The sequence below is a fragment of the Orcinus orca genome, chromosome 6 (assembly GCF_937001465.1).
Source record: "Orcinus orca chromosome 6, mOrcOrc1.1, whole genome shotgun sequence".
Lineage (NCBI taxonomy): Eukaryota > Metazoa > Chordata > Mammalia > Artiodactyla > Delphinidae > Orcinus > Orcinus orca.
The window spans coordinates 50933191-50954736 of NC_064564.1; the positions used below are offsets into that span (position 1 = coordinate 50933191).

The 21546-nt window shown below is 42.8% G+C and overlaps 2 protein-coding genes, 1 long non-coding RNA gene and 1 pseudogene across 3 annotated transcripts; 3 read left to right on the top strand and 1 right to left on the bottom strand.

Moving 5' to 3' along the window:
* The first annotated feature begins 5985 nt into the window (after positions 1-5985).
* On the top strand, positions 5986-6645 carry LOC125964694 (interferon omega-1-like). Its single transcript, XM_049711077.1, has one exon. It carries the CDS (start codon positions 6043-6045, stop codon positions 6628-6630), a length of 588 nt encoding a protein of 195 aa, XP_049567034.1. The 5' UTR covers positions 5986-6042; the 3' UTR covers positions 6631-6645.
* A 10037-nt stretch (positions 6646-16682) lies between these two features.
* On the top strand, positions 16683-17256 carry LOC125964708 (interferon alpha-13-like; annotated as a pseudogene).
* Positions 17257-17432: 176 nt separating this feature from the next.
* On the bottom strand, positions 17433-19363 carry LOC125964711 (uncharacterized). The gene is made up of 2 exons (XR_007477947.1): positions 19150-19363; positions 17433-18757 (listed from the first exon to the last, which is right to left on the bottom strand). It is a non-coding gene; the product is annotated as an uncharacterized LOC125964711 (long non-coding RNA).
* A 1584-nt stretch (positions 19364-20947) lies between these two features.
* Positions 20948-21546, top strand: LOC125964703 (interferon alpha-3-like). Its single transcript, XM_049711086.1, has one exon. The coding sequence runs from the start codon at positions 20948-20950 to the stop codon at positions 21491-21493; it is 546 nt and encodes a 181-aa protein (XP_049567043.1). The 3' UTR covers positions 21494-21546.

A 21546-nucleotide genomic window follows, 5' to 3' on the forward strand; every position in this document is an offset into this window, starting at 1 on the left:
ATTAAGTTTCCTATTACAATGAGAGATAGGGAAAAGGGGATTCTCTCACCAGAATCTGGAATGAGGCATCTCAAGAAGGGGAGAAAGCACATGGACTCCATAAAGTGGCCAAGAAACATCTAAAGACAGACTTCCCATTGGAAGCAGCATATGTGGATGTCGTTCCTTAGGAGTAGAGTGTAGAACGAGATGACGACCGAAAGCTCATGAGGACCTTCAACTTTTAGGAGTGAGAAAGAGAAGGAGAGTCTGAAGAGGGCACAAAGCTGGAGTAGCCAGTGCACTTAGGAGTCAAGCAGGGAAAAATGATCTTCAGAAAGCACCAAAGAAGAAAACAAAGAGCTTGAGAATTACAGAGGATGGAAGTTAAATAATTATTTATATGTGATATGGGTTTCTGCATTGAGTCTAGATTCTGCCAGGACACACGTGTGATGCTGGGGAATCACTTAACTTCCCTGAGCCTCAGTTTCCTCAAATATAAAGTCGGGAAAATATTCCTAGAGTTGTATTGAATATTAGACCAACCAGAACATTTAAGAGCACTTAGCAGAGTATCATCCACAGAGTGAGGGCTAAACAGGTAGTGTGTTGTTTCCTATATTTTTCATATAGGTCTAAATGGGAATAATGAATTCTCCTCCCCCTCTCTCTGTCACTGACTGCAGAACAATGACAGCCTAAAAAACAGAACTGGGAGAAAGTGTGTCATCAATTGTATGTAATTTTACATACAATAATATACATATATGGTACATATATATGAATACATAGTATAAAATATACCATATATCTATCTGCTGATTCTGATACATGGCACAATTCCCCTTCCCCTCTGTTTTCCTGGATTCCATTCTTTCACTAAAAATATCACAATCATTCAGTTCCACCCAGTGTAGAAATCCATAGTGTACTTTCCCCATTCACTCTGCATTAAGCTGTACTGCCCATTCATACCGCTGTTTCCTTCTCCATTAGGGTTTCTGGCTGTCAATTTCCCCTTAAGACTACAAAGCCACCAATGGAAAGCAGAAGCTGAGTGAAAGTTCTAGGTTTGTCAGAAACTCTCATATGACTCCACGCTCTCCGCCTGCCAAGCACTGCAGGTCCAGACTGTCCAGACTCCCAGAGAAACACAGTAAATAGATGGCACCCTGCCCAACACTGAACAGTGGTGGAGAATCCAGGAGCTCACCTGTGCCTCTATTTGCACACTTCCACGTGCTGACTGCACTAGGAGGAACTCACCTGGTTCAGGACTCTTATTTGCTCAAAAAGCCCAAAGCGCAGGAAACATGGAGTTGAAAGGCAGCAGCAGCTTGAGAACTTGGAAGGAGAACAGAGATGTTTAAAGCGTTCACTGGAACAGCGGCAGGTCCTCAGGACATGGAAGAACTCAGATCAGCTGCACCGAGGCAAGTGTTTCTCCAGAACATTCCTTTTCAGAGAAGAAAAGAATGAGGTGCATGCGATAGCACAGAGTTCTCTCATGAGGATGTGGCCACTAGCAGTGTCCCCAGCACTGATACCACAGCAGCCTGCGGAGTCTTGGAAGGGACGAGGGTTACCTCAGTGCCAGCTGCAAACTTGTTTTGTCCTTAGGACCCAGCAAGTAATCACAGAGCAGGGAAGGATATTCCTGGGGACAATGCAATCCAAGGAATTTCTTACATTCCATCATGATGTCTTTGCCCCTTTGAAAGACAAACAAAATAAAACATGCTTGAATAGAAGGGACACAGGCAGGGATTTTAATATATTTAGCAACAACTGGGGTAGAGCCTTTCCAGCAGGGCAGGTATCAGTAACATGCACACTGGAAGGTCACAATTTCTAAAAGCAACAAAGAGCTAAGTGGAAATTCATTTATTTAATTTAGGCACTTTGGAAAGAGGACACTGATGGATCAATCATCTTTCTATCCTTTCCAGTTGGTGCATACAGCACTGAGTAGGTACTTTTAAAGTCAGAAGGACATTTAAAGTACATTTAGAGGTTTGGGAAACTTTCTAAGGATTAGGGTTCTAAAACAAGCAGAAACCATTCCTATATTACTGCTAAAAATATCATTTTATTAACAAATGAGTTTTTAAATAATATTTTTATTTCAATTCTTCAGTATTATGATGTTTTAATGGGCTGAGGCTAGAAATTTAAATAAAGACAACTATACAAGGCCATGAGGGTGACTCTGGAGTTCAAGCCAGACTCTCCCTGCTAAGGAGCCCATTAAAAACCTTCACTGCTTCTGTCTAAGAAGCGCGTATGCTCTTCCGTCTTGGTCATACCCATATCTTAACCAAGAGTTGGAACAATGGCGTAGAGATCCTTCCCTGGACTCTATAAGTAGACAAACGATGTCCAGCCTAGACTGTAGGTGAGAAATGGAAGTGTCTTCATTGAGAATGAGAACAGGCTCACCTGAGGAGGTCTCCTGGGAAATCAGTGAGGTCCTTGTTGACTGGAAACAAACGACAACATAAGAGCTGGGAGTTCAGTTTTTTGGGAGGACTCACTGGACTATAGCCTGGAGGACAGCCTCTCAGTCAGCTCTGACGAACTGCTCCAAGGACATAATGGGGACGTCAGTATATAGGTGATTGTGGTGAAGGGGATACGTGCAATCAAGGACACATCTTTGTAGAAGGTTGCTGCTAGTCATGAGGAGCATTTGTCACTATTAATGCTTTTAGTGCTTTTCTAAGTATGAGAAGTTGCAAAAAATTGAATTCATAGAATTTTCTCAGGAAATTATCTAACTACCTGCAGGCCTATTCTGTCAGTTTTCCCAGAGCAGAGAGTGCCCCATTCCTGATCTCCACCCTGAACTCCTGTCAGGGCGTGTTGGGGTAAGGGACTGCTGTGGCTAATGACTTTATTCTTGTAGAACCAGATGGTGAGTGACTTTTTAGCTGTCATCCTGAAGGAGAAACGTCAGAGTTCACATGGCTAGAAATTGTTAGGTGCTTTTTTTTTTTCTTAAACTCACAAGAAAACTCAAGCGTTAAAAATACGTAGACTCCACGGGTCAGCTCTTCTAGGGTTAATAAAGTTATTTTACTATATTTCATTGAAGAAATCACTCACGAAATCTTAGACTGGGCATTGCGTGGCTTGTGTGATCTCAGTTCCCTCACCGGGGATTGAATCGGGGCCATGGCAGTGAGAGTGCCGGATCTTAACCACTAGGCCACTAGGAAACTTCCTTTTTTTCAATAGGCAGAAAAATCTATTCCCTTCTAACTACTTAATAGTGATTTTGTCTATTTTGATTAGAACTTAAAGTCAGTTCAGTGGACTCAGACCACACCTCATGTAGCCCTACAAAACCACAGACAGTAACCCTTTGGCATCTTAAGTGGAATAAGGGTCCTTTGTCATCTCACTGTCCTCTGTCTGCTTATTTCGTTGGTTCCTAAATATCATGTTCATATGCAGTCTTCACTTTCTTTAATGGATGCTTTCAGACAAATCATTGTAAGCACCCTAAGGTTTGCCCTTGTATCTTTGGTACATTTGGAACAGTTCATTCGTCCAGATTTATATTTCTCTCCAGTTGTATAAGTGAGTTGGATCCAATAGTGTTATTGAGAGTGTTGAGTTAATTTCTTTTTCTATTTTCTGGCTGCGCCACGGGGCATGCGAGATCTTAGTTCCCCGACCAGGGATCGAACCTGTGCCCCCAGAAGTGGAAGCTCGGTGTCTTAACTACTGGACTGCCAGGGAAGTCGCTAAATTTTAAAGAACTTAGAAAGTGGCTAGTCCATTAGTAGCAAGCAATAAAATTCAGTTCTTACTTTTTAATATCACGATTCCTATTAACCAGATAAGATCAGGATCTTTTGGAATCATCTAATTCCCTTCCTTTAATTCTAGTTTTCTTAAAGTACCCTTCTCATTGCCTGAATGCATTTATCACCTAGACGGATGCTCAGCAAGACGGATCTTGCTGATCCTCCCAGACAGGGTTAGTGTTCTAGCAACTGGGGTCCTGGTTGCCAGTCACTTGTGAGCTGGTGGGTGTGACTTCTTCCTTCTCTCCTCAAAACTGATCATTCATGGATTAAATGAAAGAAGAATGAGGGAGCTGGTCTTGCGAAGCTGAAGGCCATCAACTGACCCGGGACTTGGTCTTTTCTGAGCTTCTGGCAGAAGCAACCATGTTCCTGTCTTTCTGTTTTTCACATTGGCCTCATCCTTCCCCTCTGACGTAGCCTCGTCCCCAACTCTGCTGCACTCAAGTTAGCTAACTTAGAATCTGGCATTGTGTCGGGGGGAAATCACTTCCCTTCTTTCACATTCAGGACATTCAGACTCACATTTGTTTTCTTTATGCCCACAAGACTGCTGTCGACTTTTACTTTCTAGGACAGTTGCAGTGATAAACAAAAAATCTAAAGTTTGAAAATGATAGAGACTGGAGCCCCTTTGCCTTTCTTTACCTCCCTTTATTGTTCTTACCTCATCATGAATTAGAACTAATGCAGGAGCAGCGAGACAAATCTTGTCCAATAAGTCACTAAGTGAATATAAGTGACAAAAACTTTAAATGAAAAATTACACACAAGTAAAGGAAAGAAGGCGATTTCTCTCTGACCTAATCCTGGGCCTCGCTGCCCTGCATTCTCAGAGGGAGACAGAGACAGAGGAAGGGAGAAGCCCACTGGCATCAACTGACTGAATGAACAACTGAACCTCACTGGTTTCTGTGACATAAGCTTTAATGAGAGACAACACCGTCGCTGAATTCTCTGCCCCCAGCTCAGAAACTTTGAGCATAACAAGTGTTGACTAGTTTTAGTAAAAGAGTTGAATAATAAAATTTGTATTTGGCAAAATAAAAATTATGTGTCTACTCAGGGTAAAATGATTAGAATTGGGTAACTCCTCCACCACCTTAGAGAAAACACACTTTTGCTCTCAGCATCTGAGGGCTGCTGACACTTCTGATACCTGAGGACATGGGTCAGGAGGGGAGGAGGTCACCACTGAGGACTAGGGTCCTTCACACAAACACTCCGGGGGCAAGGGTGAGGGTCCTGGAAGATGAATTATTTCCCCAACAAATAAACAAGCCCCTCCACAGATAGGAGATTGTAAAGTCCTCAGGATGTGGTGAGCCTGCCCTCAGGGTGGGAGTCCAGGTTAGGAAGGGGACTCTGTCACTCTAGAGGAGAGGGTGTAACTAGATGTGATCTCTCCCTTGTGACTGAGGTGCTGCTGGGGAAATACAATTGTCTTGGAATTAGGATCTCCACACCCATATTCTCCTGAAAAGAACCAGGATTCCTGGTGGGGGTACTGGCCCAGCCTGTGGAGGACTATAGGTCTCCAGTAAGAAAATGGTGGAAAGAAAGGACAATATCTATAATAGTCCTCACCTCGTGGTCCCCTGAAGCATGACCACATGGACGTGAAGGAACATGTTCTAGAAGGAAAGGAAACATGGGAGAAGCTCATGGACTCATAATAATCAGCCTCTTCTCTAAATCAAACACTAAACAAAACCCATCTTTTGTTTCAAACAGCCTATGCCAGAGTGATCTGGTAAATCCCTAAGCAAATACAGAAAGCATACGGCTGAGAGAGCCTGCCTTCCTAGGTAAACTAAGAGGTAAAAATGGAACCTAAGATCAGGGCTAAAAATTTGTTCCTGGAACAGAGAAGACCAACATTTATGCATGAAAGAGATATAGAATGTGCATATTTACAAACCTACATCACTTCTGACTTTAAGACGAAAACCTTTCTCATTTGATTAATAAATATCCATTTGGATGGGCACATCTGAAATTACTGGGAAAATTAAACTTCTTGCAAAATTAATAGTTTAGAATGATGACATCTTCATAGACCATACTGAGAAGATATAAGTGAAAATCAAAAAAAGGAAGTAAAAGTGTATAGAAATGTTTAGAAAATGAAAATTACTGTGTTCCCTATTTAATGGCCTTGCTTAGAAAGAATGTCATCACAGAACCTACCCCCAAGGTTCCCCCGGACGCCCGTCTCAGCCAGGCCAGCAGCAGCCTCATTTGCCCCATGGCCTTCGTGCTCTCTCTACTGACCGCCCTGGTGGTGTTCAGCTACGGCCCTGGTGGATCTCTGGGCTGCGACCTGTCTCAGAACCACGTGCGGATTAGCAGGAAGAACTTCATGCTTCTGGGCCAGGTGCGGAGAATCTCCCCTCGCTTCTGTCTGAAGGACAGAAAAGACTTCGGTTTCCCCCAGGACATGGTGGATGGCAGCCAGCTCCCGAAGGCCCAGGCCACCTCTGTCCTCCACGAGATGCTCCAGCAGGTCTTCCGCCTCTTCCACACAGAGCGCTCCCCTGCCACCTGGGACACCTCCCTCCTGGACAAACTCCGCACTGGACTCCATCAGCAGCTGGAGGACCTGGACGCCTGCTTGGTGCAGGCGATGGGAGATGAAGAAACTGCCCTGGGAGTGACGGGCCCTACACTGGCCGTGAAGAGGTACTTCCAGGGAATCCACCTCTACCTGAAAGAGAAGAAATACAGTGACTGTGCCTGGGAAATTGTCAGAGTGGAAATCATGAGATCCTTGTATTCATCAACCAACTTGCAAGAAAGGATAAGAATTATGCATGGAGACCTGGGGTCACCTTGAAATGATTCTCATTGACTAAGATGCCCTATCACCCTTGCACACATGTCTTTAGTCATTTCAGAAGGCTCTTATTTCAACTTTAATCACAGAATTTATTGTATTAATTCAGCTACTACTTTGTCAGTAGTGATAAGCAAGTATATGTTAAAATTATTCAGCTTCAGGGCATCAGTCCCTAAGCAATGACTACCCTGTTATTTATTTATTCTGTTTATTTGTTTATTTATTTATGTATCTTATTTTTATATTTTCATATCAATATATTTATACTTACATTGTATTAAAATTTAGAAAATATTCACCTTTCCATTTCATTAAATTTGCATTTTGTTTTATTTATTAAATTCTTATGAGAGAAAACTTCTTGAGTTTTTTAAGTTCTGAAACCTACATTCTTATCTTTTTCTGTGTAAATTTATTTCAGACTAGTATTGGTCCATTTTGTCCTTTGGAACAGTCCTACCACTTTCATTTCAGGAAATGCTTGTCAAAAGGTGGAATTCCATGGAATTGAGGGAAGTCCTGGAAATTATGGAGAATGGTTAGTCCTGATGTCATAGGTGTAACTGATTTATACCACCAGGAAAGAGTGGTCGGTGCAAATACCTGTGGGAAGGAGTCATCTCCTCGAGGGAAGCTGGTGACATATGGTGTTGACTGGCCAATCCTGGCACCTTCCTCTCACCTTCTCCCCGGTCCTGCTTTACTGAACCATTCATCCCTTACACATAACTTCAGTCCCTCCACCTCACTGACCAGCTACACAGCTGCTCTGGTTCTGTGCAGGTTTCCAGCTTCCAGGTTTCTGTTAGAGTGAAAGCCACAGGAAGAGAGCACAGTTAAAGGAGGGTTCTAGGATTTTCAAAACCTCTATGAGAAGGAGCCAGGGTTCATGGCACTGGATCCCAGCTCTGCTATTAATAGCAGTGTGACCTTGACAAATAACACAATCACTAAGCTCCCTAGTTTCCTCATCTTTAATATGGGGACAGTAGTAGTATTTTTTCATAGGATTATTCTCAGGATACAGTGAGTAAATATACACAAGAGGCATAAAAGTGTGTCTGTCAGAAATAATCAGGACTGTTAGAGTCACAGAGTGGCTACCATCGGGGAGGAGAAGGAGAGCTGCTCTGAGGTAGCAACTGGAAAGCAACATAAGAAACATGCTAGGTCCTGGGCAAAATCTATTACGTTTAACTTGGGTGCTAGTTTCACAATGTATTCAGTGTGTGAAATTTCCCTGTGCTGCATGTTGAAGATACTTGCAATTTCTGTGTATTACACTTCTTTTTTTTCAAAACAATAAATTTATTTATTTATTTACATTTTATTTTTGGCTGCATTGGGTCTTTGTTGCAGCGAGTGGGGGCTACTCTTCCTTGCCGTGCGCAGGCTTCTCATTGCGGTGGCTTCTCTTGTCACGAAGCATGGACTCTAGGCACGCGGGCTTCAGTAGTTGTGGCACACTGGCTTAGTTGCTCCGCGGCTTGTGGGATCTTCCCGGACCACGGCTTGAACTCGTGTCCCCTGCATTGGCAGGCGGATTCTTAACCACTCTGCCACCAGGGAAGTCCTTGTGTATTCTACTTCTGAAAGATTTTCTGGGAATTAGTAAAAATTCTTTGAGAAAGAAGGATCAGTAGAAAATACTTGGATCTACTTTAAAAATGAATAATATGGACATAACAGAGACCTCAAATAATGTAAAAAGTCACATTTTTCATTAATAATGTTTGTTGCTTCTTTAGTATGAGAAAGGCACAAAATAGCTTCTGAACTCTTTCATTTTGGGGGCTTTCAGCAGCAACGCAGAAGCAGGAAGAAAAAAGCAGGAGCTATGAAAGGTAAGGTTCTGCTCTCTAATCCTGGGCTCTCCCGGGTTTGATCTTAGTTCTCTTCTCCATACAGTCCCAGGTCTATAATTGCTGGCAATGTCACCTCCTAGAGCCTGTACTCTCAGAAAATAATGGCCCCCCCAGAGGAGAGACTCAGAGCTAGAAAGCAAAGAAGTCAGGACCTGGGACACTTCTAACCCAGGCTCTGCTCGTCCATGTGAAAGCTGGGCCATGGCGCTTACCCATCAAGTGACAGTGTGAGACGTGGTGGAACAATGACTGTTTTGGGGGCAAAATTTTGGGTAATGACTCAGACAACTTAACCTCCCTAAGTTTCATAGTCTGTGTCTGGGAGAGTCCCAGGATTGTTGTGATGATTGCCTGGGGCAATGTGTGTGAAAGAGCTTTGAAATGACACCGCTCTACACACATGGACCTTACTATTAGTGTCATTGAACCTCTGACCTCGAATTCTAGTTCCTGGGCATTAATCTTGAAAGAATCTCTTCCCAGTAGAACAGTCTGCTCAGCATGTTCCACTCTCTCTTTGCTTCCACTCTCCCTAGACACACCCAGGCTCCTATTTTTGGTTTGCAGAGCTCACCTGAAAGGCACTCATGTGACATCAGCCCCACCCTCTCTTCAGAAAGGTGATTCATATCTTCTGTCATCTCAGGCATCCCTCTTGCTAGCTGGCCCTGTGGAATTCCAGGGTCCTAGTCCAGCAAGAGGTTGACACGAGGGAGTCCCACTGGGAACAGATTATGGAAGGAAGCCTTGGGGTAAGGCATCTTCTGAAAACAAAATGGTCTCTCTCAAAAACAGCAAAGTTCATTCTTCACAAGTAAATCGTTTCTTCTAAAAAAGAGTGTTTTCTTTTGTCTCTGCTGCATTTGGGGGAAGGATGCAGTAGTCCAGGAACTGGGTCTAGGGAAAGGAAGAGGTTCTCCAGTTCTGATTGAGAGCTGACTTTGAGTGTTTGAGGCAGAGGAAGGTTAGGGAGAGAGTCTGACAGTGGCCTTGCACACCCTCTACCATCTCAGCCACCTTCATTTGTGTCATGATGAATACAGCCCTTCACAAAGCAAATACAAAAGCGTAGGAATTTGACAAATGCTGAGGGGCTTTAAAAATTGAGAAAATCCATTAAAGAACGAGTCTCAGGAACTGGACTTCCCAGTCCTTCCCCTTCTCCATCATGATACTGATCTGTAAACAGCCGTGGGTTGGAATGTTTCGGGTTACACAGGCACATAGATTCCCAAATGTCCCAATCAGCCTCTAGGAACAGAGACAAGAAACTTCACATATTCCCCAAAACAGCACTGGAATTTGGCATTCCTGAGGTCTCAAGTTCAGAAGGAAATGGAACAAACCAGAGGACCCCAAATATTTTGATGGAGAATAACTTTCTTCTAACTCCAAGGCCTTCTTGTGTCCTGATGAAGGCTGGGCAAAGCAGCTCAGCTCCCCAGTTCTCAATTTAGCCTTAACGAAAGTGTACAGCTGAGGACTTTTCGCCTTTCCTTTCTCATGGGACAGGCTCTGCAGCAGCAGGGATGCAGAACTCCTGGCCATGTTTGTGGTTGAGCAAGCAGGGACAAGAGGAGGCCAAAGGGGAGGCAGAGCAGTATAGGGTCTTAGCAAACCTGGGAGTGGAACTGCATAGTCTTATCAGGCTTAGGAAAGAGATCTCCATCTGCATCAGGTACCATAGCACTCAGCTCACTCTCCAGCTACACTTCTTATTCCCACCCAGTAACCTGCACACTGTTAGGGACATCATTGGTCCTCAGAGTTGTTAATAAAAGCGATAAGTGTAATAAGCTGAACATAGTTGTGTCAGTAAAAGTGTTTGAAAATGACAGTCTTGCTGCATCTTCTCTTGTGGGTTACTCTTGTCTTCTCAGGTGACCAGTAAATTCGTTAGCTCGGCATCTCCTTAGTCTTCCTTCGGCTTCATGCATGACTTAGGGCAATTGTTTTCTTTTTCCTACAGTACAGTTTTCTCAGCTTTAGAATAGGGATAATGAGACTACTATATTCCATTCAACATACCATCGCATGTTATATGCTCTATATCATGAGAATATAACAAGTCATAAACTTATCTTAAGTGAGCAGATTATTTTAAGCACCAGGGACATATTAAACAAAGCAATGATAGTTGTTATAGTGACAGGTATGCACAAAGGAATAAAAGCCATTATTTCATGTCCACTCAAAAGATACATAGTTTTTAAAGTTTTTTTTGATGTGGACAATTTTTAAAGTCTTTCTTGAATTTGTTACAATATTGCTTGTTTTTTTTTTATGTTTGGGTTTTGTGGCCCTGAGGCATGTGGGATCTTAGCTCCCCTACAAGGGATCGAACTCACGCCCCCTGCATTGGAAGGAGAAGTCTTAACCACTGGACCGCCAGGGAAGTCCCCAGAAGATATTGATATAATGCCATATTTGTGCCTTACTGAGCTCATAATTTTGTTATGCAAAAATTCTACCTCTGTGAATTAAAATAGGATCATCTTTTTAAGTATTGTGCAAAGCATACAAACACATTTTTAAATTCTACGAGCAAATGCAATATTCTCACAGATGTACCAAACACTAGATTGCAAATACCCATGGATCTCTAGGGGACATCAAAACAAAATGCAGTCAGTGCATTGGCACAGAAGATATTTATCAATATTAAGTAGAAAGTAATATATTAAATTTAAATTTACATCATGCTGAAATTAAAAGCATTTTGATGCAGATTACAAATTTTTATGCAATTTATCCATATAAGATGACATTTTGAAGTAGTGAATAAAACTCTCCAATGAAAAACCCTGATTATATATATAAAGCTGAATGCTTTATCTATGAAGCCTTAAGGGTCTTCTAACCCCTTGCTTAAAACATATGAGAGGAAAAAAATATCTTGAAAATTGAGATTAATTTCTTAACATACTTACTAGGTCATAAGATATTGCCAATAAGCTACATCTTACTGAGGTTAGAGATCAACGTGAAGCAGCCTTGGCTGACATGTCCGAAGCATCAGATACTTGTTATTATACCCGCCATTTTAAAGTCTGACGCTCATCTGGTCTCCCTGTCACCACCGTCCTCTGCTTTTCTGCCCCTCCTTCTCTCCTTCCTTTGTTGACTCCACACTCTCATCTTAGGGAATTGGTGTTCCTCAACGATCTATGCTAGTCCCACACTTCATCCTCTCTGCACATATAGTCTCAACCTCCCAAATAGTTCCAAACGTCCTCTCTATGATTGTTGACTTCCATATGCATGTCTTTACCCAGGGTCACATCTCCAAACAAATGTCATTAGCTCCAAACCCTCATATTTACCTGCTACCCTAGATGATCTCCACACATGGCCAAACTTGACCAGCATGTAATTACCTGGCAAACTCCTGCAGACCCCTGGGATGCCAGCTTACCAACTGCTCTTGCAGATGCTTTCCCTGATCCATGCAAGCCCACATACTCTCAAGAACCTGTACTTTCCCTGTCACAGCATTAGCATTCCTTTCATTGAACACCTAGTTACCCATATCCCCACCAGACTGCAAGCTCTGTGACAGCAGGCAATGTGTCTACTATTTTCATTGCACCTGGCACCCACCACAGTGCCAACAATACAAGGGATAGTCACACTTCTTTGTTGAAGTTTAAATTCCATGATTCTATAATGTATTTCACAGTTTATTGATCATGCAACTGCTGAAACTGAATCAGCAACCATTAGACATGCTTTCTCCGAGAAAGAACAAGTAAAAGAGAATAGCTCCAGCTGCTATAACCTGTCATAATGCCTTGTGCATCTCCCTCATAACCTAGAAAGGGTTTCAAGAGAATTTTTTACTCTTTAATGCCTGTCTTCTCTGACAGAGTGCTCCATTAAGAAAGTAATATCTTTGTTTTATCTACCAATATATTAAAAAACACAAGTAAAATCCTGAAAGCAGAGATACTTCAAAATATTTTAAGAACCAATGAAATGAATAAAACGATTTATGTTCCTGTTGGATTTTAAGGCAGATTAAAGGTTTAAGGACACTCTGATTTTCTTTAAGAGCATGAGTTAAACCTAACACTTAAAATATACCTTTTGTACCCCCAAAGCAAATGAAAACAAGACACAAAGCTGACCATATCATAATATGAAGAATAAATTTGGTAAATATAACAATCATCATAGAGAAATAAATTCTAATTATTACAAATTAAAAATAAATTTTCTCTCCATTCAAAAGTATTGTTCCACTTACTGTTGAAAAACAATGTCCTGAGATGACTCGATGTATTTACAACTGAATCAGAAGAAAAGTCATTGAAGGGAGTGAATATGGACGCGCTAGAGGCCACCTCTAAGCAGAGAAGACTCCATTGTAGAAGATTGGGTCCAGGTCTCCTTTTCCCACTCCTGGGTTCTCTGAGGTTGAACGTACAGGGAAAGCACACTCTGATTTTCACGCCTTAACTTCCACTCTCATATTGTCCTGGGCACAGCAGCTGTGGACTTTCTTTTCAGATCGAGCCTGGTCCTTTGGAAGTTCTTCAAAGTCAGGCTGGAGTCCTCATTGCCCAGCAGGGTCTTTTTCTCTCCATCTCCTGCACCAAACTAGTCTCCAGGTCTGCCCACTGTTGATCAAGCCCACTGAGGAATTTCAGCTCTTTGTGCTGAAGACGATGGAGAAGTGCTGTATCGTCTCATGGAGAATGAGGCGGCCTGAGCGTTTGGGAACTGGCTGTCAGCCAGCTGGTGCTGATGGGACCTGAAAACCTCCTTGTCCTTCAGGCAGGAAAACAAAGAAGATTCTCCCTGTTAGGGGCAGGACTGTGAGGGTCTCCTGCTTTGGCAGGCTGTGGTTCTGGGCCAGGTGACAGCTAAGGGTGCAGACAGGGCTGGAGAACATCATCCTGGGTGTCCTCAGTGAGGAGGGTGGCAGGCCCCGGTGAGCCTGGTGATGCAGGTGTCTGGCTGTGGGAGCCTGTATCCAGCTGCTGTGGGTACCTGCCTGCAAAGGAGATTCTTAAATAAGCCATTTATGGGCAACATAGAATGTCACAACTTCAATTCTTTTATTACACTGGAAATTAAACACATTCCTGGAACATGAAAGAGTATCAATCCAATAGGATGTATTCATCTAAATGAGACCCAAGGTTGAAATAAAAACCTGAGTCTCAATATATCTCTTTTTCAGTTCTAATACGAATACTTAGAGGTTTGACCCTGTACTCTGTTTTGCCACTTCTTAAATTGCACCAAAATACAACTAGCCTCACCTCTCTGCATTCTCCTCTAAAGGGACTCATACCTCAGATTTAAATTCTTCCACATTTCTTTACAGGACCATAGCTCACATTTTCTGAAAGTTTACAGATAATGGTGACATAAAAATGAACAACAAGGGTGAATTCATGCAGTTCTCTTCATTCTGTCACCAGAAATGTTCTGACTGCGTATATATGTGACAATGCGCTTGGCAATGTGGATTCCAGGAAAGTGAGGCAGGGATGGTGACTGCCCTCCAGGGAGCAGGGAGGACAGACTTTAGAGGCAGGATTAGGATGAAGGAAGCACCACGGGCTCAGTGCAGCTGAGGGCCAGTGCTCAGAGCTGATGAAGAGGAGGGCCTGGGAGCAGCAGAAGGCTCCACTCTGACAAAAATCTGGGGCTCCTGAATTTAAATGACATCAGATTTTCATTTCATCTTTTAAAAAATGGAGACACCGTTAGTTGTGGTCACACAAGACATTGCCGAGATCAAATAAAATAAAGTTTGCAAAGTACAGGCTGAGAATTTGAACAGAGTGAATGATAGAAGGCTTTTGTATTAATATAACAAATGGAAACCTCTATAGTCCACCCTCAGCCCAGCCAAGAGAAGCTCTGACTACAGGTTCCTTAACACTCAGCGGTCTGCATGTTGAGGCCCCCAAATGCAAACTCTAGGAGAGGGATTGCCTGTAGGCCTGCGAAGGAGTAGAGACCTAGTCTCCACCCTTAGAGCAGTGCCCCGTACATTAAGGAGAGAAATCCTACGGCACCTGAGGCTCTTTGCAGCATCTAAGAAAGTGTTTTGACCTCCTCCCCACAAGAAAAAAAAAAAAAGCCTGCTCTGTGACTAGTATAAATGAGATAAATAGTCCTTTTCCTCACCTTATTTTGTTTCAGACCACCTCTGGTGTTAATTTTTAAGACACAGATTAAATTATACTTTAAAAAGAAACACATAACCTCAGAGAAAAAGATCAGATTTGTGGTTACCATAGCCAAGGGGGTGTGAGTTGAGAAAATCAGATGAAGGCAGTCAAAAGGGTTTTTTCTTCCTTTAAAAAAAGACATTAAAATAATGTTGTAGAGACCAGGAAAATGGTAAGAAATATATATATGAGGGAGAGATGATGAGAATTAAAGCATTCCTAGATTTTCAGCCATGGAACAGCACAATACTCTAATTCAAAAGCTATTTCCTGGGTTAGCATTAGGGCAACGTTAAGCTAGTACTTCTCTTAAGCACGAATGGTAAGAAGGCACCAAATCTAAGTCATCAAGGTAAAGGATGTTTTAATGCAACATTTTAAAATGAAAATTAATACCAAAATATGCACGAGGAACAAAATATAAAAATTTTAAGTAAAGAAATGAAGCTGACCTCCATTTGCATGGCCCTGACAGTCTTACAAAGTAAGCCTTCATGATGTAAATGAAATCTGGGCAAATTCCACTTGTGTATAAAATTCCTACTAAAGAAAAATGAAAAAGTCTGACCTGCTAAACGTCCTCAATTGCTTGTACACACCAACTCTTCTTTCTAACCTTATAGTCAAGGTGAGGTCCTGGGAAAGACATTTCAGGAACATGAGTTAAAAATCAGTTAAGACTATCACGGGGTCATTAGAAATTGTCAAACATGGTAATTCCCTCAATTAAAAACAAGCAAAAAAGTAATCTTGACAATATGAGTTAATGAGTTGGCTTCCATTAAAGATAGAAAAGTAAAACTATATTAAATACTTGGGGCTTCGCAGGTGGCGCAGTGGTTAAGAATCCGCCTGCCAACTCAGGGGACACGGGTTCGAGCCCTGGTCTAGGAAGATCCCACATGCCGTGGATCAACCAAGTCCATGTGCTGCTACCACTGAGCCTGTGCTCTGGAACCCGCGAGCCACGACCACTGAAGCCTGCGCACCTAGAGCCTGTGCTCCTCAACAAGAGAAGCCACCACAATGAGAAGCCTGCACACCGCAATGAAGACTGAACCCAGCCTAAAATAAATAGACAAATAATTAATTATATGAAATACTTACTTTAGTATAAAGACAATATAGTTTAAATAAAGTTTAATAAAATGCTATATTTTAATATGAAAATATATTTTAATATTCTACGCTTAATATTGAAAATATTTTAACATAAATTTATAAAAATATCAAACATTTAAAATATTTAATTTAAATATCATATGAATTAAGTTAAATATAAAATTAATTTTAAAATGTAAAAAAAGGCTGTGAATTTTTTTAATATTCCTACTTTTCAGATACTCAATACTTTCTCCCTCACTTTAACGCTGTATCCTTGAAAGACTCCATGAAGTCCCAGAGAATCTACAGGGGCGCTCAGCTCCCGCGTCCTCGGCCCCGGTGGTGGCCGCGCTCCGACTCACCCCTCAGGGCGTCCCCAACACCGTCCTGTCGTCCCATCGCCGCCGCCGCGTTCCCCTTTCTCTGGGCCTTCGCTGTCTCGCGCCAGAAACGAGCCCGAATCGGAAAAATCGGCTCCCTTTTCTCTGCGGCTGGGGATCGCTCTGATTCCCCACCTCAGACCGCTCAGAAAAAGGCTTCTTTCCCAAAAATTGCCTCGCTCAAGTTTCTGTGAGAAAATAAAGCGCAAAACTCAGGGGAAGCCTGAAAATGCAAAGTTCTTGTTCCCAGCCACACAAAAATTCTCTGGCGAGGCCGCGACAAGGCTTCCTCTTCAACACTCAGCACCGAGAAAACCAAGGTGTTTCGCGCACTATGCTGATTGTTAAAGCAGCCTCAGGGACTACTTTTCGCCCTGTCTCTCGAGCTGCAGGAGACAGCTGCAGAAGGCAAACTTAATCGTCGGCGTTTCCCAAACAAACTCTGCGCCCTCTACCGGCCGCCTAGGGAAGGACGCTGTCCACAGTTCCAGGGAAGGAAGCTTCCCTCCAATTAATTGTTTGGCGGTGCCCACGCCTCTCCTGGCGGCCGTCTAGTGAATCACCCTTTCTTAATGGCCCAGATCTATTTGCTAGTGGCAGGAGTGCTGCTCTGCTCTATCCCTGCTTACTCTCTTGGCTGGAACTTGCCTAGAAGCCATAGCCAGGAAAACAAGGACGTCTTCCAACATTTGGAACAGTTGCAAAGAATCCCCTCTCAGTGGTGCCTAAAGGACAGAACCGACTTCAAATTTCCTTGGAAAAATTTGATTGAGTCACCCAATCCAGGTGACTCAAGGCACCTGTCACCACCATCTGATGCTCCAGCAGATCTTCAACCTCTTCACCACAGAGGACAGCCGTGCTGCCTGGAACAACACCCTCCTCGATAAACTTCTCTCTAGCCTTCATCTGAGGCTGCACCGACTGGAGCAGATGAAAAAAGACAATCTGGATTGTCGAGATTTGGGACGTGCTGCCCGGGAGTATTTCCATGGAATCCATGTCTATCTGAAGGCAAAGGAATACAGCCCCTGTGCCTGGGAGGTTGTCAGAGTGGAAATTAAAAGGTGCCTTTCCCTTATGTAAGAATCCTCAAAGAAATGTCAACAAATACAGAATATTTTTTATACTCGTGACACTTCTCATTCAATTACATTAGTGTTCAAGTCCAAAGCAATCTCGACTTGTGTTTCCTCACAGGCTGAAAAATGTCTGAAAAGAAAATCATGATTTTAAAAAAGGTTTTGACAGAACACAATCTCTTTTCTTGTATAAATAATTTTATAACGTAATTTAAAAGATCACTTTAAGTTTTGGGAGAGGTATTTGCTATTTTCAACACATGAAGTATAGAAAGGTTTTTTGGATAGTGTGGTGTTAAAGATATTTGTCAGTTAACTTAATGCTGACTGCTGTAACGGGTAAAGAGAATGCTGTCAGGAATTTGATCATAATAGAATCTTATCTTTCCCTGGTATAAGAACACAAGGCAGGCATTCCTGATCAGATGGATGTTCTAAGTTGCTCTCCAAAGAGTGATTCGGGGACATGGGTACCCCCTGTTTTGTGGATTTTTCCATCATCAACAGGTGACTGCAAATTTTTCTGCAGTATTTGAGTCTATTCCACTCAGTGGTAAAGGGAAAAAGTCCGGTGCATCACATGGGACGTTTTCAAGGGCCAGGACTATACAGGGCAAGAGCCCTTCTGCTCACATTACATGGCCTGGATTTATCCTCGTGGAAATCTCACTGCAAAGAAGTTGGGAAATTATTGGATGATTAATAGACGAGGAGACAAGTTCAGTGCATAAGACCACTTTTCATCTTTACACTATTTGTCCTAATGAAGTTCTGGGTGGGGTGGAGGGGAACAAGTAATGTTCTTGCTTGCACACACTTCATTAAAAAACAATCTGACCCACAGAGAAAGAGACATATCATTTATATGTGGAATCTAAAAAAAAGGATACAAATGAACTTATTTACAATACAGAAACGGTCCAGTTCTGGTGAAAGCCTGCTTCAGGTCTCACACTGCAGAGTTCTCCTTGTATCATCATACAGCAGGAGAGGGAGGCATTTATCTCTGACCTCGTTGATAAGGGCACTAATTCCATCGTGAGGCCTCCATCTTCACACCCTAATCAAGTCCCAAAGGGCCCGCCACCTGATACCATCACTTTGGGGGTTAGGACTTCCAAATATGAATTTTGTGGGGACGGAAACATTCAGACCAGAAAGGGCATTGAAGGCTACATGTCTTGGCAACCAGAAGAGAGAATATATTCATGTAAATAAAGAAGAATGAGCCATTTACCAGGCCAAAAGAGCAGACCGAGGACTCAGAATCCAAACTCTTGATTTCAAACCTGCAGTAATGCTTTAATTATTATGTGTCAAAATTTGGAAATCAAACTGAAGTGGACCCCATCGTCCCTTGAAAGGGAATGAAGACACAGGAGGAAAAGGATCATTCATCAGTCTTTGTGAGGAGTCTCCAAAGAATCTCAGGATATAGGTAGTCATTGCCACATCCGTAAAGATCCACCGAAGAGTAACGTGGTTAATTGTCTGGTCGCTGTGACCTGTGTGAATCAGGGAGACTTTGAGTTCAGATACATGGCTCTGTATGTGACATCAAGCTGGTTATTTTCTGTCATGACCTAGTAGAGGACAAATTAGCGACGAGGCCATCCTCCTGAGTTTAATAGAGTGCCGGGCAACGGCTGAAAATTGTGCTGCTCTTACAACTTGAATCCCCAGAGCCATAGGCACCTTAAAGGAAAGAGAATCCTAGTGGTTTTAGCAACAAACTCAGTAGGCATGACTGATACCAGTAGGAGTAGAGTGGGAATACCAGCCACTGTCTATTATAATCCCAGCAAATATGACCGTGATAAAGGAAAATAGCTTGGTCATTCGTAACTGCCTTCCAGTGGGAGGAGACCATCTGAGAAACTGCTTTCGTTAAAAGTACCTGTTCGGGCTTCCCTGGTGGCGCAGTGGTTGAGAGTCCGCCTGCCGAGGCAGGGGACACGGGTTCGTGCCCCGGTCTGGGAAGATCCCTCATGCCGCAGAGCGGCTGGGCCCGTGAGCCATGGCCGCTGAGCCTGCGTGTCCGGAGCCTGTGCTCCGCAATGTGAGAGGCCAAAACAGTGAGAGGCCCACGTACCGCAAAAAAAAAAAAACCAAAAAAACAATTACCTGTTGCGTGATTACACTGGGCCTGGTGCCGAGGATACCACAGAGAATACGACAGAGTCCAGTTGCTACAGAGCTGATTTGCCACAGATAGTCACATACCTATTATTTATTGAAAGATCGGTACTAGAGGGGGCTGAGGCCACAGAACATCCACTGCAAAATAAAAGAATTCATGATCAGAGTTGAAAGTGAATTCTTTCCATGATCCCAATCAACATTTATCCAGTTCTCAATTAATTACAAAGATGGTTTTCTTTTGTTTGAAAAGAATAGGCTTGGATTGGAACCTCTGACAGTCCTTTGGGGAATCTGAAATTCAATGCAAAAATACAGAGAAAGATTCAAATCGATGATGATTCCTAAATCATCTGGGAGCAGATCGCTCCCACGGGTGCAAACAGTAGTTGTTAGGGGTGCGAACAAATCTTAGCTACTACAATGGTGGGTGGCACTCCAAAGCTCAACCCTATCCAACCCTATCCTTTGTATTCATTTTTCTCTTTGGGTTTTCTTGTGTATGAGACGAGAGGCATTGACATTGAGTGCATGGAAGATACACAATATGCAGGATCAGTGCTACAAGCCATGGTGGCTTGATGTTTCATTACAGGACTTTCTCTCCGTCATATGATTGAACTCAAAGTCATAATGTGAGAGGTGCCCTCTGCTTACTTATGAGCTGTCCTTGTCTGTCTTGTGGATTTTGCTTATGTTTGAGCCTCAGTGTGATGTGGGCATCGGGAATTAAGCACAAATAGGTTGTATTTTATTATTTAATTCTAAAAAAGTTATCTAGGAGATCAATAATTACGTCTAGTCCTAAAGAGAAAAAGTTGTTGACAATATCTAGAGGAATATCTAGCATCTAGTGAAGTTAGAAATCATTTTATGGTATGAATCAAAACTAAGAATTACTTAAAAATAAATGTTAAGAAAATCATTTAAATTTTCAATGGTTTTAGCAGTTTTGATAGATTTTTAAATATATCTACACATTGGTATTCTTATGAAGTATTTGTATAAATTTTTATTGAATATGTAGTTTGATACATTCCTATTTATTAAGTAAATGTATTACATTAAAAGTCATTCTGCACACTTAACCAAAATGTTAAATTAATTGCAGTAGCTTTTACAGCTAATTTTTAGCCTAAATATTTTTGTCATACTCACCACTGCTTTGAATAAAAAGAAAAAACTTTTCACTTTCTTTTTCTATTTATAAAGTAGAGATACGCATGGAGTACATACCGATGTACCCAGTATATCTGTGTATCAAAATTTCATAGGGGGGCCGTATGGAAAAAAAATATCTAGAAAGGTTCTGTGGGCAGGAGAAGGGGAGGCAAGGATGAAAAACAGTGGTTGAGAAACGCTGCCCTAACCTGTCTGGAGAGTGCAAAATGAAAAGCAAAAACAGAAGTAGAAAGTAAGAGGGAACATTCAGAAAATGGAAACCAATTCGCTCCCATTTAAGACCCAGGCCTGAAGGAAGGTCTTCAGAGAACCTAGAGAGCAGGGTTCACAGAGACCCCACCTCAGCCAGGCCGGCAGCATCTGCAGGGTCCCCGATGGCCCCAACCGTGTCCTTACTCCTGGCCCTGGTGCTGCTCAGCTGCCACTCCAACTGCTCTCTGGGCTGCGACCTGCCTCAGACCCACAGCCTGGCTAACACGAGGGCCCTGATGCTCCTGCAACAGATGAGGAGAATCTCCCCCTTCTCCTGCCTGAAGGACAGAAATGACTTTGGATTCCCCCAGGAGGCGTTTGGAGGCAACCAGTTCCAGAAGGCTCAAGCCATCGCTGTCGTCCATGAGATGATCCAGCAGACCTTCCAGCTCTTCAGCACAGAGGGCTCGGCTGCCGCTTGGGATGAGACCCTCCTGGACAAGTTCTGCACTGCACTTTATCAGCAGCTCACTGACCTGCAAGCCTGTCTGATGCAGGAGGCGGGGCTGGAAGGGACTCCCCTGCTGAAGGAGGACTCCATCCTGGCTGTGAGGAAATACTTCCACAGAATCACTGTCTATCTGCAAGAGAAGAAGTACAGCCCTTGTGCCTGGGAGATTGTCAGAGCAGAAGTCATGAGATCCTTCTCTTCATCAACGAACTTGTAAGACAGACTCAGGAGGAAGGAATGACACACACCTGGTTCAACCTGAGAAATGAT

What these genes read in the sequence shown, in the direction of transcription:
- LOC125964694 (XM_049711077.1), top strand. Translation starts at nt 6,043, where the DNA reads ATGGCCTTCGTGCTCTCTCTACTGACCGCCCTGGTGGTGTTCAGCTAC.
- LOC125964703 (XM_049711086.1), top strand. Translation starts at nt 20,948, where the DNA reads ATGGCCCCAACCGTGTCCTTACTCCTGGCCCTGGTGCTGCTCAGCTGC.